The 17,268-nt window shown below is 62.9% G+C and overlaps 1 protein-coding gene across 1 annotated transcript in view; it reads right to left on the minus strand.

The window, feature by feature from the left end:
* Window positions 1–6: 6 nt before the first annotated feature.
* The window catches only part of DNAJB6 (DnaJ heat shock protein family (Hsp40) member B6), a 47,860-nt gene continuing 30,598 nt past the window's right edge, over window positions 7–17,268 (minus strand). The window contains exons 7-9 of the mRNA XM_025044877.1: window positions 17,234–17,263; window positions 5,600–5,791; window positions 7–964 (exon numbers count right to left, since the gene is read on the minus strand). Coding sequence (XP_024900645.1) covers window positions 882–964; window positions 5,600–5,791; window positions 17,234–17,263 — 305 coding nt within the window. The 3' untranslated portion in view covers window positions 7–881. The remainder of the gene's footprint in view (window positions 965–5,599; window positions 5,792–17,233; window positions 17,264–17,268) is intronic.

Consider the following 17,268-nt stretch of genomic DNA (forward strand, 5'->3'; position numbering starts at 1 on the left):
CTCGGGGCGGGGTTAGGCAGCGGGGCACGGACACGACCACAGGCCAGGGGGGCGTGGCTCGGATAAGCTGGTTTTTAGAGCAGCCGATGTTTACAAACTGAAAAACTGAGTTCCGTGTAGTCCTGGGGGCACGTGTGCACGTGCGTGTGTGCGTGTGTGTGCGTGTGTGAACAGTGCACCCATTTTTCCTCAGCAGAACCAAAGCTCAGAGCCAGAAACAGCACGGCAAAACAAAATTCTGCAGAGTTCCGTATGTGCGAAAAAGAACAATCGTGGATCGAAGGAAAAAAACGGGACTTAGCGGAGGTCAAACCGTATTTGGGGTGCAGTCTGGACGACCTGGAGAGGACCCAGCTTAACACAGAAAACCCAGGGCAGGAGCTCACACCCCACTGATTCCAAGTCCTCCGCGCGGGAGGCGGGGCCGCTCTCCGAACCGGCTCCACGGACTGGAGGGAAGCCACCCACGGCCGCGGCTCAGGCCTGACGCACGTCCCCTGCATGTCACCTGCACTTACCCAGCTCTAGCTCCCGAGGCTGCGCCGCCCGGAGGAAAGTCACTTCGTGGGCTCGGGCGCTGGCCCGACGGCCCCGTGGTCTCCCTCTAAAGCTAGACACTCCGGGCGTCGACGGGGCGGCCGAGCGGGCGGGCGGTGAGTGCGACCCACACGGAGGACACGCAGCCCGTGTGCCGGGGACGAGCGGGGACGGCCAGCAGGTGCCCTCGCCGGCCCCCGGCCCTGACGCCACACCACGTCCCCGCCGGCCCCGGTCTGAGGGGCTGCGATCGCACCCCCAGTGCTGTGGGGTGGGTCTGGGGACGGGGGAGCAGATGCCGCTGCCCAGGGTGCCCGCGCCGCCCGCGCCGCCCGGAGCCCCGCCTAGCGGCGCCCGGCAGCCGGCTTCCTCTTCTTGGACTCGCCCCTCTGCTTCTGCTGCCTCCTCTTGCCGCCTTCCTTGGGCCCTACGAAGACACGGCCGTGAGACGCTGCGCAGAGCAGCGGCGACCCGAGAGGCACGCACGTCCCGGCCGTCCCCACGGCAGGGACACCGGTGACACGGGGTCGTGTCTCCACCTCCGCCTGGCCCGCGCCTGGAGCCAGCAAACACGAGCTGTCGACCGTGCGACCGCTGACGTCACTGAGAGTCCAGCACTGTGCGGGCGTGAGCAGCCCGGCCCTGCACCCGCCCGTCCTCACGGACGCCCGCCCCGGCCCACCTGGCGACGGCCCCCAGGCCAGAGGCCCTGCTGCGCTGCAGGTGAGCCTGTCACTCCTTGGTCGTTGCTGAAAGGCAGCGAGTCGGAGGCCAAGGGGACAGAGGACAAACGCACCGCTCACCCCTGCAGACCTCGTCCAGTCAGGAACGAGGCCCCGGCGCAGGCCGAGCGCTGTGCGAGCCGTCCCCACATCTGCGGTGGACGAGCGCACGGGGCCCAGGACACGGGTGTTAGATTTCGGTGGCAAACGACCGATTTAAATGACCTGACTGCCGCAGAGAAAATGGAGCCAGGCCAGGGTCACGGGGGCCGGAGACTCAGGCCTGCTGAAGAGATCACCTCGAAGCGTTCTCAGGATTTAAGTGACGAGGCGGCCTCGGCACAGGCTGGTGACAGACACGATGCACAGGCATGGTTCCCACCCACCCACTCTGGGGACTCACCTCGTGGGATCACAATCACAGGTGAACTAGGTCCCCATCACCATCAGATGGGAGCCCACGCCACCCACATCGTGACGCGTTCCCCACGCCAGGCCAATAACCACCATCTGCCCGCTGCCCAGAGGGACCGGCCGAGTGGGCTCGCCTCCCTGTCCCAAACACAGCAGGCTCCAAGGGCCCCTCGGTCCCCACGGCCATGAGCTCGCCAGCGCTGCGCCATCGACGGGGAGCTGACCTGGCTGACTCTGCGGCCCCAGCCCCCAGGGCACCACGTGGCGCCACAGCTGCCAGGCACATGCCCCCGGGCCATGTGTTCAGGAAGGTTCTGCACCGCTACAACTGAGGTGGGCGGTAAGACCGAGCTGAGCACCGCCAGGGCCTGGGCTGCCAGGCAGGGACGGGGAGGGGGACAGCACCATCCTGGGGAGGGACAAGGAGGTGGCATCGGCCTGGGGACAGCAGGGCACATCTGGGCCCAGAGGGGCCTTCCACGGGGAGACCCGCCCAGCTCATCGCTGCTGGGACCGGCCCGGCGGGCGGCGCTCACAGGTGGGGCCCGCGATGTCCTCACGCACATCCCTACCAAGACACCACCTGTGCTACGGGGCGTCTTAACTTTGAGAACACCTAACGGTGACCTCAAATGAACTTAAGAACTTTCGTGACAAAGTGCGCGGTGCGGGGCTGGCACTGTGACTGCTCGGGCTGCGCGTCTCCCATCTGGCAGGAGCTGGTCCCGTGTCCGGGGAATGTGAGGACACTGGCCACCCCAGCTCCTGACTGGTGGCCCGAGAGGCAGGCTGGCCACACAGGGAGCCCTGGGCGGCACCTGACTCTCATGGCCCCACCTGCGAGCTGCGTGCCCGTCAAGGTCTCAAATCACGGGGAATGGAGTAACAAGAAGCAGGTGTGTGGATGGAGCCAGCGCACAGGCCCCGTGGTGACTGACAGCTGCACAGGGTCCCCGGGCCCAGCCACACACATCACAGACCTCGAGGAGACTTGGGACAAACCTCGCTCTGCCTGCTCAGCCACCGGGGGCAGCGTCCCACCCTCACCCTCTGCAAAGAAGCTCTGGCCAGGGCCCTGACAAGAGGGACAACGTGTTTGGGGAGAAAACCCTGCCTCCCCAAGGTCAAGGGGCCCAGACCTGTGAGGCTGCAGGTCACAGCTCAGTGGGTGCGACCCTAGAGACCCTGCCCAGCGGGACGTGACACCGCATGCCTGCCGGGGACAGGAGCGGGGGGCACGCGGCGTCCGCCACGAAACAGAGCTCTTCGCCTTTCCTTAAAATGTTCAGCGCCAAAGTGAACACAAAACCAGACACCAAACCCAGACCCAGGAAGCCTGAATTCCGCCAAGAGTGCGCCTCCCTCACGGTCCCCCCGGAAAACACCTTCGGGGGACAGCTGGAGTCCCCGGCAGAGACGGGCATGGACACACGGGTTAGTTTCGTTAGGAAGACGAGCTTCGAAGCGAGCAGCAGCGTTAGCCCCGTGAGTACCAGGCCGAGCCTTGCAGAAGACGCTCTGCAGCCTCCGGGGAGTCACTCTTTTCAGGTCAAAAAACAAAAACGCGACTTCGTTCCTTCGTTCAGGAACCTTTCTCAGGTGGAATAGTTCTGACTTTCTCTTCTGACAGTCACGTGTTCCCGACAGACTCTAACGAGCGTATAATTCATAAAGGAAAAACGCCGATGACTTGCTCGTTCCCGTGAAGTACAGAAAGGCCTCAAACGAAGCCGGGCGAGGTTCACGGGGGTAGAATGTGACGTAACAGCCCGTTAACAAATCCGAAGGCCAGCAAGTCACGCCTGTGTCACCCGTTCGCTGGCCTGGCTCTGGACGAGGGCAGCCGAGCAAACGGCGGTGGGGTGGACGGTCACCTGGGCCACCGGACCACACGCCTTCCCGGGCTCCTTCGCTGCTCCTGACGCTGCATCGTGTCGGCCGGATGTGGGAATTCCCCACACGGCAACAAGTCCAGCGTTTGGGGGAGTGCGCCTCACGAGAGCCCGTCTTTAGCCTGAAATGTGCGCTTCCCAGACACTGCCAGGCTGCCCCGCACGTCACTGTCACCCAGCGCTCCAGAGGGCACCTTTGTCCGGTGGTTGGCCAAGCGAGGGAGCACAAAGCAGGGGTACCGGGCACTTCTCGTGCAACAAGTTCCTTATGTGTGCTTCTTTCCAAGAATTTTCCAAAACTGGCAGATCTGGCAGAAAACTGACTGCACGGCCCCTGCAGGCCACACCGGGGCACAGAGGAGTCACGGGAGCCGCCTCGGGCAGGGCCCCCAGCGCTGGGGAGCAGCGGTGTGCTGGCGCCGGTGGGGGACGGTGCCCGCCCCACGCCTGGCGTCTGCAGAGCCGGACAGAGTGGGGTGAAGTCGTGCTGCTGGGGACGGGCGCACCCTGGAGGCAGCTCCCAGCTCTGCACCCAACGCTGCACCCTGACGCCGCGTCTCCCGACTCTCCCTTGGGGGCAGCGCTGGGGGCTGTGGCAGGACGTTAAACCGCGGCCTGCACGTGGACCGTGGGCGCGTGACGATCCCGCCCCAGCTGTCCGGTGCCTTCACCCCTTCCAGGTCTCAGCTCGACCGACTGGCGAGGACGGAAGCAGGTGGGGGCCGGCGCCGACGGCGGTCAGAGCCCCGGACAGCGCGCGGCCACGGAGGCGGCGAGCTCCCAGGGTCTGAGGCACGGCCAACTTCATGGCCAAGGACGAGGACCAGGACAGAGGGCCCGTCGCCTGCCACCCCCAGGCCGCAGGTCAGCTGGCAGCCCGCTCCCCGGCTCAGAGAGACCCCGCTGGGGCCGGTGTGAAGCCCGACAGAGCAGGTGGCTTCAGAGGGCCAAGCCGTTCCCCGCCAGCCCCACTGCGCTGTCCACCGGCGCCTCCGCTCGCTCGCTGGGAGTGGCCCCAGGGCCTGGCGCCTCAGGCCCAGCCCGCACACTGGGGCACATTGGGAGGGCCGTGATGCCCCCCCACCCCACACTCAGGCCCAGGAGGTGACGTAACTCAGGGCGGGACACTCTTCCAGACTCCGGCGGCCGCCCTCTCGTCAATCACACAGAAGCCTGGTCGCCAAACGGCCCATCTGCTGTGGGCAGCACTGGGCGGCCCTAGAGTGGGGTCTGCCTGGAGCCACCGGGAGTGGGGGACACGTCCTCCTGCCCCGACAGCTGCCTCTGCCTTCTCACCGGAGGAGCAGAGAACGTCCCAGCAGACGCTCCGGGAGGAGAGCTCGGCACGCAGACGCCGCCGCCCGGCCCCGCCCCGACACGGGAGACCAGGGCCCGCACCCCCCACCGTGTGCTGCCTGGGACCCCCCGCGGGAGGCACGATGGCATGAGCTCTTGGACCACGACTCAGGCCGAATCCGCGCTGGGCTTTGGGACTGTCAGGGCCACACCTACATGCCCAGCGACACGCTCAGAGATGAGCCAGAACCTTCCGTGGGGACTCAGTCCAGGGACCACGAGCCAGAGAGCTGGGGGAGGGCGCCCACCCCGCTGGGCAGCCCGGGCAGCGAGCTGTCCCTTCTGAACCAGACACCAGCAGAGGCCCAGACAGCAGGAAGAGGACGCGAAGCCGCCCTCTGGGCCTTTGCTGCTGGGCGCCCCCTAGTCCGGCGGTGGCCTGGGCACGTGTCCGGCGAAGTCGGCGGACCTCGAGCACCGACGTGGAAGTTACAAACAGGGGAGTCAAGGGAAAGCAGCACCCGCCATCCTGTGCCCCAGACAACACACTTCATACCGTCACACAGGCTGGCATCCCGTTTTAATGGCGGGGCGCCGGGGGTGAGCGGAGGCCCCCGCCCGCCCCCCGCCCTCAGGTGAGGACGCAGCAGCGCAGGGGCGCCTTCTGTCTGCCCTGGCCTTGGGCCGGGGGGGAGGCGGCCCGGCAGGGGCGCCCGGCCTCGGTTTCCCTCTGCACACCTGCCGAGAACACGGAGGGGTCCCAGCTGCCGGCGGCCCGATGTCTGCCTTGCTCGTCCTCGTCCTCGCAGCCGTGGGGGGGTGACGCGTGTCTGGGCAGCGCGGCAGGCTTGTGCGACCTCAGCGAGCGGGCACTGGCGGGCTGGCCTCTCTGCCTGCACTCCTCCAGGAAGGCGTCCTCGTCAGCCACACCTGCAAGCACAGGGCGGAGACCAGTGAGTCGGCCGCGTCTGCCGCCGCCGCCCCCTGCAGCGGGGGGCGCTCCGTCGAGGGCACTGCCGTGGCCCGGACACCTCCAAGGGACAACGGGAAAACGGGGCCACGCGATAATGCAGTAACAAGAGCAGCTCGCCCCCCAGCAAGGCACCTAAGTGACTCCCGAGAGCACGTGTCCTACTGAAGTTACTGTCAGGGGCTGGGTCCCCGTGACACAGTCTTCACCAAAGTCAACCCAGCCTGTGACTCACCCGGAAAAGGCTCGGATCCGGCCTCCGGGCAAGACACCGCCCGTCCATCGAACGTTAAAAACGGGGGTGCGAGGGAGGTGCTGGCCCGAGACACCTGTCCCCTGCCCGCTCGCGCACAGCACGCAGCTCTGAACCGGGAACCCACGGGCACCGGCCGTCACATCAGACACACCCCAGACGGGACGTCGCCCGTCCCTCCCCAGGTCACGCTTCTAGTGGTCTCTTTGAAAACAGAAGTTTTGCACGTTGGGCGGGTGGCAGGAATAAGCAACAGAACTGATGACATTCACTGACTTTAAGTTCCTTCTCTGAAGAGCTTACATGTCACACCAGGCGGAAGAAGCTCAATGACAAAACTAAAACCTTCCACATGACGAGACGGTGGGACCACGAGCCGAGGCCCCGTTCCCTGTGCCTCGAAACGACTCCCTGGGGGAGGGTGCGACTGTCAGCAGCTGTCACCACACACCGTCACACCTGCCATGCTTAAAATTCTGGGCCCAACAAGTGACTCGGGGGCCAGCTGAGGCAGGATGCCCCCCACGCTCTCCCCAGGCACAGCCGGGTCCACCCGCAGGTGGCGCTGCCTCCGTCCCCATCCCCACCTCCCTCTGAAATGAAGTAAGGTAAGGGCTACGACCTAGGAGTTTTAGTGGTCACCGCACACCGTCGCTGAGCCGCCGAGGGCCCGGCCCTGTGCTGGGGAGCCTGGCTTAAGCAGATCTGCAGCACCAAACACCTCGTGGGCACACCCCGTCGGCCTGGCCTCGGGTACCTGGGGCGCTTGTCCCCAACGGGGGCGCTGGCTGCTGGGGACCGAGCACGCTGGCACTGAGGGGCACAGAAGCCGGCTCCTGAGAAATGCGGGGCTGGGGTCGCCGATGTCCTGGGGCTGGCGCCTCAGGAGTTTTCCAAGGTAAGCCTCGATAACCCTCCAACCCCACAGCGCGGGGCACAGCAGACGCTCAGCCAAGGGTACATGGCTCCTGGGATCACGACCCTGCTCCCGGGCTCCACTGCACACAGCCCCCTCCGCCAAGTGGCTCTGGGCAGACACGCTGTGCCTGAAGCCCTGGCAGCGTCACCTCAGGGCAACGTCACAACCCCCTCGCCAGGCTCTCCAGGTGTGGCCCTCAGACCTGAGAACTGAGCGAGACCGAAGCCAGGCCAGTGGCGCTCTGTCCCCAGCGAGCCTGGCCCGTGAGGACCCAGCCGCCATGTGGACGCAGGGGCCCAGGTGGCTGCTGCACGAAGGCAGGCCACCACCGCACAACGGTGACAGGCCTCGCACGCACAGAGCGTCCTCAGCCCGCGTCTGGCAGGCCCCCTCTGGGGGGCCTGCGGAGTCCGACCCCAGCACTGGGCTCTGTGGCTGGAACGGAGAGACATGCCCCACGTGTGAGCAGCCGGCGTTGAGAAGCCACTTACATGGTGACTTCACGTCAGAAGCCACGTTTGGGGTGGGAAATGGTGGCGCGGGGAAGGACGCTGGGACCGCCGGGCTCAGGGCCGACAGGCTGGCACTCCGGGGCGCAGACACCGACACTGACGCTAACCAACACGTGGGGGCACGTCCAGCCCGGCCACCGTGGGAGGGCACGGACAGCGGGTCCCACGTACGTGACGGCAGAAGTGCTGGCTCCTTGGGTTAAACCTCTGGAGCTTGACACGAGGCAGAACTCCAATGACCTTCAAACACTGTCCTTGCCGTGAGAAGAGATCACGTGCCAGGTACGTGGCGCCCTGAACACTGGTCACCATCTTTAATCTGAGTCTGGCTTTGTGACGATGATGGCCCTGGCCTGGGCCGTGGGTGCAGCCGTCCCCGGCCGCACGTAGCTCACTAGCGTGGGGTAACCTCGGAACCCGGTCGCTCCCAGCGCTGCAGTCACGGGCCAGAGGGACAGTGGCATCTTCTCCACGCACACTGCTTTCGGGGAACGTGTCGCCCAGGCCGGCACACGCAGCCGCTGGGGACATGCCTCCCGCCGCAGGAGCAGCACGGCCGGTCCGAGCTTGTGTCTGTCACCCATGGTGGCCCCCGCACACAGGCTCACAGGGCCACCGCCACCGCTGGACCGGTCCCCAAGCTCTGCCATCCAGTCTAGTTCGACTGTTGGGGCGGGGACACCAGGCTTGGGACGGGATGCGACCTTGTTCTCTCGCCAAGCCCCCCGCTTCCCGGGCCTGGGATGTGCAGCCACACGGGTGTCAGAGCCGTTTGTACCCTGTGTTCGCTGTTTGTTCAGAAACCATCATTAAGGCACTGAGCTTGACGTTCCGAAGACAGACACCCCAACTACACAGACACGCAAAACAGGCTCGCCCCACGCTTAGGGTGTCCTGCTGCTCCCGAACCCTGCGATGCTGGATCGCGGACCAGAGACCACTCGGTCCAGAGCTGACGGTCACCCGGGGCGGCGGGGCACACGCTGCGGCTGGAAGCCGGGGCCTCCCCGTCCCGGGCGGTCCTGGCTCGAGGCCTGCCCGCCTTGCGCCGCCTGCACCATCTGGGGCTGGTGGCGGCAGAGCCACCTGCTGTCCGGCGTCCACGGGGGCACAAACAGCAGCGCGCACCACTGACCACCTCCCCCGTCACCGTCTTACTTACCGTGTGCGACACCGCGACCTCTCGGCTCCCCGGGCCCCGCTGGGCTCTTACAGGCTCCGAAGGTTCTCGGGTCTGGAGCAGGGACAATCGAGTCACTGAGCCCACGAGGTCCCCAGGAAACCCAGTGTCCCAAGTAGCAGAACAACTCATTGGGGAAAACAGACAACGCCGGAGACTGGGGACCCACAACGAGACCGCTCGCCGCCTCGTCCCGAGTTCTCGCTGGGAACGTTCTGGGAGGGGTGGCTCGATGCACGCCCATGCCAGCACGCGCTGAACCCGCCACACACACGCCACTGCGAGGCGGTGACAGGTGCATAAAAAGGCCATTGTCAAGTGACACTGAGCTGCAGGTGACAGGCCACTCGGGTGTCTCTGAGAAGCGGTCTGAGAAGCACGGCGACCTGACCGACACCCCCACGGCAGCCGGATGCCAGACAGGGGCACCCCCTGGGCGTGGACTGCATCGCGCCCCAAGTGTGGACGAGGCGGCCACGTGCTGCCCAGCACCACCTCCCGCGGCCCCTGAGAAACCAGAAACGAGGAGACACTGCGCCTCAGGACAGGCGCGGGAGGGTGGCCCCAAGCACACCCAGATGCTGGTGGTCACGCCCCCGGCCAGCTGGCATCTCCACCCGCTGCGCCCGGCCGCCCCATGCTCACGGCTCACTCCAGGACAGCCTGGCCCAAAGGCCTGCAAGGGCCTGAGTGACTCGCTCCACGTCCAGGGCCACCGCCCAGGGACAGCCCTCAGGGCAGACAAGGCACATGGCCCCAAGCAGAGCGTGTCGCCACAAGGCCTGCCCGCTCACACACAGTGCTGCTGGACACCGCCCCCCAGGGTGTGCGAGGGTCACCGTGTCCCTCCACTGGCCGGGCCTGGAAGCCCACCCTGGGCCAGTGCCTGGACCCCACACCTCTCTGGTGGCACGGCGCTGTGGGATGCACCCCCGACGCGCGAGACCCCTTCCCACGCCACCGTGCGTCTCCCCACCCGCCCTCCATCCTGTCCTTGTCCTCACGGCTCCCTCGTGCCCATGTCCTGCAGGACCCGTAAGGGGGCCGGGGGCTGGGGCACCCACAGCATGACAAGCCCACCCCCCAGGTGCGGGGTGCGGCCTGAGCTCCCAGAACGGCCCTGACTCGGGGGCGTCCTTCGGGCATTATGCTGCTCCCGCCCTCTCTGCCCCTGGCTCCCAGCGAAGCACCCCAGTTTCAACAGAGCCTACATTTCTGGCCACCGCTGACGCTGTGGGCTGAGCACCGAGTAGCCCCCAAGAGCAGAGGCCCCTCAGAAGTGGCTCTTCTACCAACGACAAATGCAGTGGCCGGCAGGATGCGCCAGCCGGCGGCGGCACAGAGCACGGCCGAGACCCAGCTCGAGCTCTCGCAACTGAAAACCACACGTGGCACTGCCCCCCGCAAAGCCCACGCGCCCCACCTGTGGTCACGCCACCGCCAGGGCCAGGCTGGCACCGGCCGGAGGGAGCCCAGCCTGTCCCCCCACGAACGCCTGCCCTCGACACCGCAGCCCGCGGGCCCAGCCTGTGCCTTCAGCTTCGGCTCTCGCCTCTCGGCCCCGCTCCTTTACCTGAGGCTTTGCTGGGAAGGACAGAGGTGCTGCCCGCCCGCCTCAGCGACCCGAGAAGTGCGAAAGGCTGTTAGGAGTGGGACGCACCCTGCCGTCCGGCACCGCGAGCGCCCACCGCAGGCCCCAGTGGCGACCCGCAGGGGTCTCTGGGGGAGCCCAGCACTGACGCGTGTGGCACGCTGACAAATGACCTCACGAAGGGACAGGCGGTGCCTCCCGGGACAGCTGACCCCATGAACTAGCCTGAAGCACCCCCGCCCAGCACCACGGCCCCCGAAGCCGGCCACGTGCCTGCGTCTTCCTGCGGCTTCTGCCCAGCCCCCCGCACCCTCATCCCGTTGACTGCTACACGCCACTGCTTCCACGGACGCGCCCCAACCCAGCGGCTTGAGGTGAGCGGTTTGTCCTGTGTGAGGACAAACAACGCACGTTAAAAAAAAAAATAGTCAGTTCGGCACCGGGCAGAACTGACGATCCCAGTGCCGTTCCTGCCAGCCTTTCCCGTGCGCGAACAGCTAGTGAGACACAGGATCACCGAAGTTCAAGCGCCCTTTTCGTCCGAAGGCTAAAAATACCAGAAAACGTCCCGCCCTGCAGCGCTGAGTCAGAGCAAACTCAAAAACACGCGCAGGCCCTGCCAGCACCGTGCCCGGGCAGCTGAGTCACCGGGAGGCTATGGAGGGCATGTCCCGGCAGCGTCCTCAGCGTGCACACGGCCCCCGCGTCACACGCTCCTCGGCACTCCCCAGACGGAAACACACCACCACGGAGTAAAGCAGTCGCTCTCCCGACGTGCGTGCGATCGGCAGGCCTCGGCTGTGGGTGCTCTCTCTGGGGGGAGGGGACGGATCCAACGCGGACTCAGGCGTGACCAACACCGGCCACCGCAGCCCGAGGCCAAACGCCAGCTGGCAGGAACGACGGCTGGCCGTCTGAAGACGCGACATGCAGAGCTCCTGTCCTCAGAGCTCAGTGACGTGCAGACGGAACGCGGGGACACCACGACCTCACAAGCGCACGCGCGGCAGGACACAGACACGAGGACGAGCTCGGTGCGGGAAAGCGCAGGGCGCTCCCGGACGACGCGGGACACACGGCGCCGACCGTGCGGTGACTCGGCAAGGCAGGCGGAGACAGACGCGCGGGCACAAGGCTCATGTGTCCCTAAACCAGGCAGACGGAGCGCTTTTCAGTGGTGACCGACCTGGCTGTAGCCGCCTGTTAAGGACATGCCACGTGGTGACGATGTGCACCGACAGGGAGGACGATGCCTCCACTGCTGCAACGGTCTCCAGCAGCTACTGAGAAATGCAAGGACCAGTTCTCGAAATAACCGGTGAAGGCGAGTCACAGAGAGGGGAACCCAGGTCAGGGTGCTGCCCAGGGCTGCTGCAACGGTCTCCAGCGGCTACTGAGAGATGCAAGGACCAGTTCTCGAAATAACCGATGAAGGCTACAGAGAGGGGAACCCAGGTCAGGGTGCTGCCCAGGCTCTGGCAGGGAGGTGGACGGCGGTGCTGGGAGCGGTTCGGCGAGGACACGGGCTAGGGCGACGTGACGGTCAAGGACACAGAAGAAACCCTTCTGCCTAAACCCTTGCACTTAGATAAGGGACAAAAGCCACAGAGGGAGAGTCTGCAGAGGCCTAAGCGGGGCTGGCTCCCCCGGGCCTGCAGCTGTAGGAGGCACACACGGCGGCCTCGGTCGACGCGGGCGACTCAGCCCCGTCCCGGGGCAGGTGCACGCCGCAGGCCGTTGCTCACCCCCACAGCGGTCCCCAGGACCTGAGCCGGGGACGGCCGCCTCCGTCAGCTCCGTGAGAGGCCCGACGTACCTCTGCGGGGTGGCCGCACGTGGTCACGACAGTGCGGCTTGGTGACCTGCACGCAGCCGGTGTCCACGAATGAGGGCCAGTTAGGCCCGGCCCCCCAGGAGCCACGTGCAGCAGCAGGGTTGGCTGCCACCCACCCTGTGTCTGCAGCCTTGTCCCAAGAAGGGACGTCACAGTCTCCGGAAAGGCTGCTGTGCTGACGACGTCCACGGTGCCTGGGCCGCGGATACCCTACCCCCGCTACCCTGTGGGGTGGGGGGTCGGAGGACAGTCCTAAGGTAGGAGGCAAGGAACGCAGAGGATGCTGGCTTCCTCCGTGGTCCCAAGGCCACAGGACAAGGGCCAGCTCTCCCCTCCGGCCCAAAGCTGACCAGCAGCAGGCCTCGGGTCACGTGTCACCCCACCACGGCAGGCTGCCCCAAGCGCCCCTGACACCCAGCGTACAAGCCAGAGGCCGCAGAGGACCCACGGGCGGAGGGAGACGCCCCCCGCCCCCGAAGCCTCTTCCTACCAGGACCTGGGGCCACACGTCCCTGACGCTGAGGGGCCACCAGGACAGGTCAGGACTGGCTCCGAGGAAGGACCTGGGGAGGCCTGTGCTTTGCTGGAGGCAAAGGGAGGAAAAAGCCGGACTATAGGAAGCCAAGTGGCCGAGACCCCGTGTGCCACCACCCCCCCAGGACACCAGCCTGCCCTGTGCTCAGCCTCCACTGCAGCGGCCACGGGCTGGGTCTGAAGCACGACTTTCATCAGGAGAGACGAGGGGGCCACGATGCATGACTGAGGTGACCCTGCAGAAGGCACTACGACAGAAGGGACTCCAGCTTCTACAGGGCCACAGACCTACGAAACCTGACTCTCAAAGACGCGCAGTTGAATCCACAGAAAAAATTTCACGACAAGTGATTCTACAGTTTCTTTTTCAAAGTTCGTCAGTCTTCTCTGAAACACTGACATCCGTTAACAAATTATTTTTTAAACAACCATTTAGATGAAACGGGTTTTTAAAAAACCATATAACAAGACACGTGCCAGGGAATTCTACGCAGGTGTCCTGTTCCATCCAAGTCACACTCCACTGGGCGACATCGGGCGTCAGCACCAGCAGCCGCCTCCAGCCGGGCAGCCCAACGCCGTGCCCACGACCGCTGCAGCGCCGATGGCCATGCACCCAGCAAGACCCCCACAAGACCCTCCTTAAAACCGAATGCAAAAATGGATGACACGTTCGTTTTCAAAGTCAAATGAAGAATACGATGAACACGTTAGAGCCTTTGCACTTGACACTGGCACCCACAGCGCCACACTGAAGTGGCTGCTTCCAAGCACAAAGGCGACCCCCCCGCCCCCGCCCCGCACGGCGCTGCTCGTGAGGCTTCGTTCCTCGTGCTGCGCTTCCGCCTGGGTAACCAGTGGGAAACAGCTCACCTACACCGTCCGTGTCGGCGACGCCACGCCTCTGGGTGACGGTGAGACAGACAGAGCCTCCTCCGGTGTGTTACAGGCTGGAGGATCGTTTCTCTCTCTTCAAACACCAGCCCTTAACAAATTGATTCGCTGTGGGAGAACCCTGACAAGCTCCTCCAGAAAACAAACCCAAAGATGAGGCAGCATTAAGGATTAAGTCCCATTCCACAGCAGGGAAAGGCCAAAGTCACGATACACGTGGGAAATAAACGTCACCGTCTGCCTCACCACAGCTTCCAGACTAACATAAGCAACATCATTAATACAGTAAACACACACGCACAAATTCCTAACCAAAAAAAAAAAAACCACAATAAAGTTCACAGAATCAATGAGATACAAACTTCCTGTCCGTGACAACCAGTTTTTACAAGCTCTGTTTTGATTAAGGCCTCAGATACAACAAACATACATTAAGGAGAAAGACCTGAGCTGGACCCAGTGGGAGGGGCTCATCAGGCTGAAACACGCACCACTCACTCGCCTGATGACCCAGCAAAGCTCCACAAACTGGTCACAGCAGGAAAGGTTCAAAGGCATCAGGAAGCAGACCATGCGCCAAGGCCAGATGACCACGGGGACAGAAAAGCACGGGAGGCCTCCCAAGGGTACAAGGGCGCGCGTGCTGACCGCCAGCCCATGGTCGGGCCAGCCCTCCTCTCATGTCCTAGGGACAAGTCGACGGAGAGCCCAGCACTGCCCTGCAGGCTCTTCTCCCACGGGACGGAACAAGGAAAAGCCAAGAGTCACCCCCAGCGACAACTGCGGTTCACCGTTTTCCACCGCTGCCGCCTTCTGGCACAGGACACAACCCCGGGCTGGCAGCAGCAGCAGGCAGGGGCGGGGACCACGGCACGGACCAGGCCCACAGGGAGCGGCTACAGTGCTGCGGGCCACGCCGCGGCATCAACGGTCACTAGTCGGGGGTGCAAAGAACGGCATGAAGCCAAGATGCACCCGAGTCCTCCCCGGCCAGAGGTGGCTGTCTCTTGGCATTCGAAGGTTGGGGACACGTGGTCCCGGGTTAGCAGGCCAGCATCCGAGGTGGGCGGGAGTGCGTGCTGCGGGATGGGACCACCTGGGTGTGCATGGCATTGACAGACACCTGGAGCACCCTGGGCGGTGGCAGCAGCAAGGAACAGCCCTGCTGCCCTCTTTGGGGGCTGGCCTGCAAAGCAAGGTCTCCCACATCCTGAACGCAGGAGGACAGGACAGGAGTCTGCTCAGGGTCCCCGTGACCCACACCACAGCCCCAGGTCAGAAACTCGCTTTCTCACAGCGGCTGGACAGAAAGAAGCCACCGCCGGATTCCCAGCAACAAGGCGGCGAAGGCTTACCCCAGTTCCATGGACCACCGGCACCCCAAGAACCAGCTGTGGCGCGCCTTGGGGACGTCCGACAGACACGGCCAGAGCCCTGTGCCTCTCACGCCTCTGACCTCCCCAGTGGAACAGATGACATCCCCTTGAATCTCTGCTCCGGGGAATCTGAGCGCGCTCCGGTCTGTAACTGGACGGCGAGCAGGGAGCGCGAGCTCACGGCGTGACAGAGGGCGGCGGCCGTCCGCACGGGCCTCGAGGTGTGGGGCGAGCACTCGGCACCCTGCTTTCAAGGCGTTCAAGACTGTGGAAAGGTTTCTGAAACACAAAACAGGCACGGACAAATGACCGGAACCTGCCACGCCCATCAGGGGTTCTCCCAACTCCTTCCGGATTAGCGACGCCCCTCTGCGAGCAGCGGCCTGACTACGGAGAGCGGAGAGCTGCGTCCACAGCGAAACGCAGGCCCTGGGCCGATTAACCACCGAACAAAGTCAACACGTCTATCAACACAGGTGCAGAACCAAGGCAATTTTCTCAAACGTGATGATCCCCAAAAAAAGACCACTCAGGCGTCCAACATCCTGTACCTGTCACGCCAGTTCGAGTGCTGTCCACGCCAGAGCCGCACTGGACGCCGAGCCCCAGCACCTCGGCACGTCCACAAAGGTGGAAGCGTGGAACGCTGCCCGGGCCACCAGCGATGATGGACAGACGAAAGTTCTCACTGACCCGGTCTCCAGCCCTAGGGGACCGTCACGCCACTAACAAATGGTTCATCCCACCCACTGATGAAAAACGTGAAACTCAAGTTCCAGGCATTCACTTGACTTTCTCACCGAACAGGGAAACCACCCGTGCTAAGGGCAGAAACGGAGGCCGGCTTTCCGGCGCTGACGGTTCGGTCTGTGACGCTGGCTTCTGCAGCGCTGTCTCCCAGCACGTGACGCGCCCACGTAACTCCCTTACGCGACGGTGCCAGGAGCTCAGACGGCACGTTTAAGCGTCTCTTCCGCTGTTTTCCTTAGTTCAAATGTCTTGGAATTCGTACAATAAATTTTGCTATGATTTTATAGCGCCTCTAAAATTTTTTAAAATATCTGTTTTCAACAATGACACGTTTAGATTTTCAGGATATCCACGCTTCCAAGCAAAGGCTGCGTGAACGGAACGTGTCTGGCAGGGAATGACCCTCAGTCGAATCCCATCTGACAGTTCTCGCGCTGCTTATTTCCAAAACGAAACCCGGGGGGAGGGGAAGTATCACCAGTCTTGTTTAATGTTCCTCCGGCTGGAACTCTAGTCACCAGAGGAGAGCGTGACAGATTTCACAGACTGGGAAACAAAAGAAACACCTTTGTTTCTGCCCACTTTTCCCCACTCCGCGATGTTACCGTGCATAGTCTTTAAGGGAGCTGGCATCAGGCACAACCTAGAAAGCTAGAACGTACTTTGAAAAAGGAAAAAATATACAGTTGTTCCTTCTCTCCGCAGAGAAATGTTACCACATTAAAATCGCCATTAAATTGCTAATCATTTTAACATAAATAGGAAAATCTTCATACACTCTCCAAACACACTGAAGAAAACGAACACACGTCATTAAGTTTGGCATCCACATTAGCGAGCAGAACGAAGCAGTCACGAGGTGACAGCCGAAGCCCAGGCACAGAATCACACGGACACAAGAAGGCCACAGATCCCACTCAGGAAAGAATGCACCAAACATTCGCATTTATTTTCTTTTTTTTTTTTTTTAAGCAAATGACAAAGACCCAGTTTACCAGCTTTACTTTTTAAACCTAAGCTTAACGTTACATATTTAAACAATTGTCAAAACTTACTAAGTTGCCAGCGTTCATGCACAACTAGAAAACATCCTCAATTTATATTAAATCAGAAATGTATTACCGTTAATGCATTAGTCTTTCACTACTAAATACTGAAAACTGAAATTATTTTTGTGGAAGCTTCGTCCTGGCAATGTTAAGTTCACAGCAGGCTGACACTACTTGGCTCACGTCTCAAACACAATGGAGAAGCAGGTCCGTGCTGGTGTTAGTGTATGAAAGAGTCACGGCCACCTTGGATTACGTTTAATAAAAAAGCAAAGTGCATACAGATTTACAACAATTTTAAAGACAAAAAAATGGTCCTATCATGTGGTCCCAACAATAAACTCAAAAGTCTATGACAAACAGGGCTCCGACGAGCTGTGTATAAATACTTTAGATTGGGCACGTCAGACTGAGTCGAGTTCATCTGAAATCTTCAGAAACACTCCTGCCAGTCCTCAGCCGCGCGCGTGCGTCGTTACTTGCTATCCAAGCGCAGTGGCTGCTCCTTACCATTTACCGTCAGGGACGTCAGCCGGCCGTCTTCC

The sequence above is a fragment of the Pteropus alecto genome, unplaced genomic scaffold (assembly GCF_000325575.1).
Source record: "Pteropus alecto unplaced genomic scaffold, ASM32557v1 scaffold320, whole genome shotgun sequence".
NCBI lineage: Eukaryota > Metazoa > Chordata > Mammalia > Chiroptera > Pteropodidae > Pteropus > Pteropus alecto.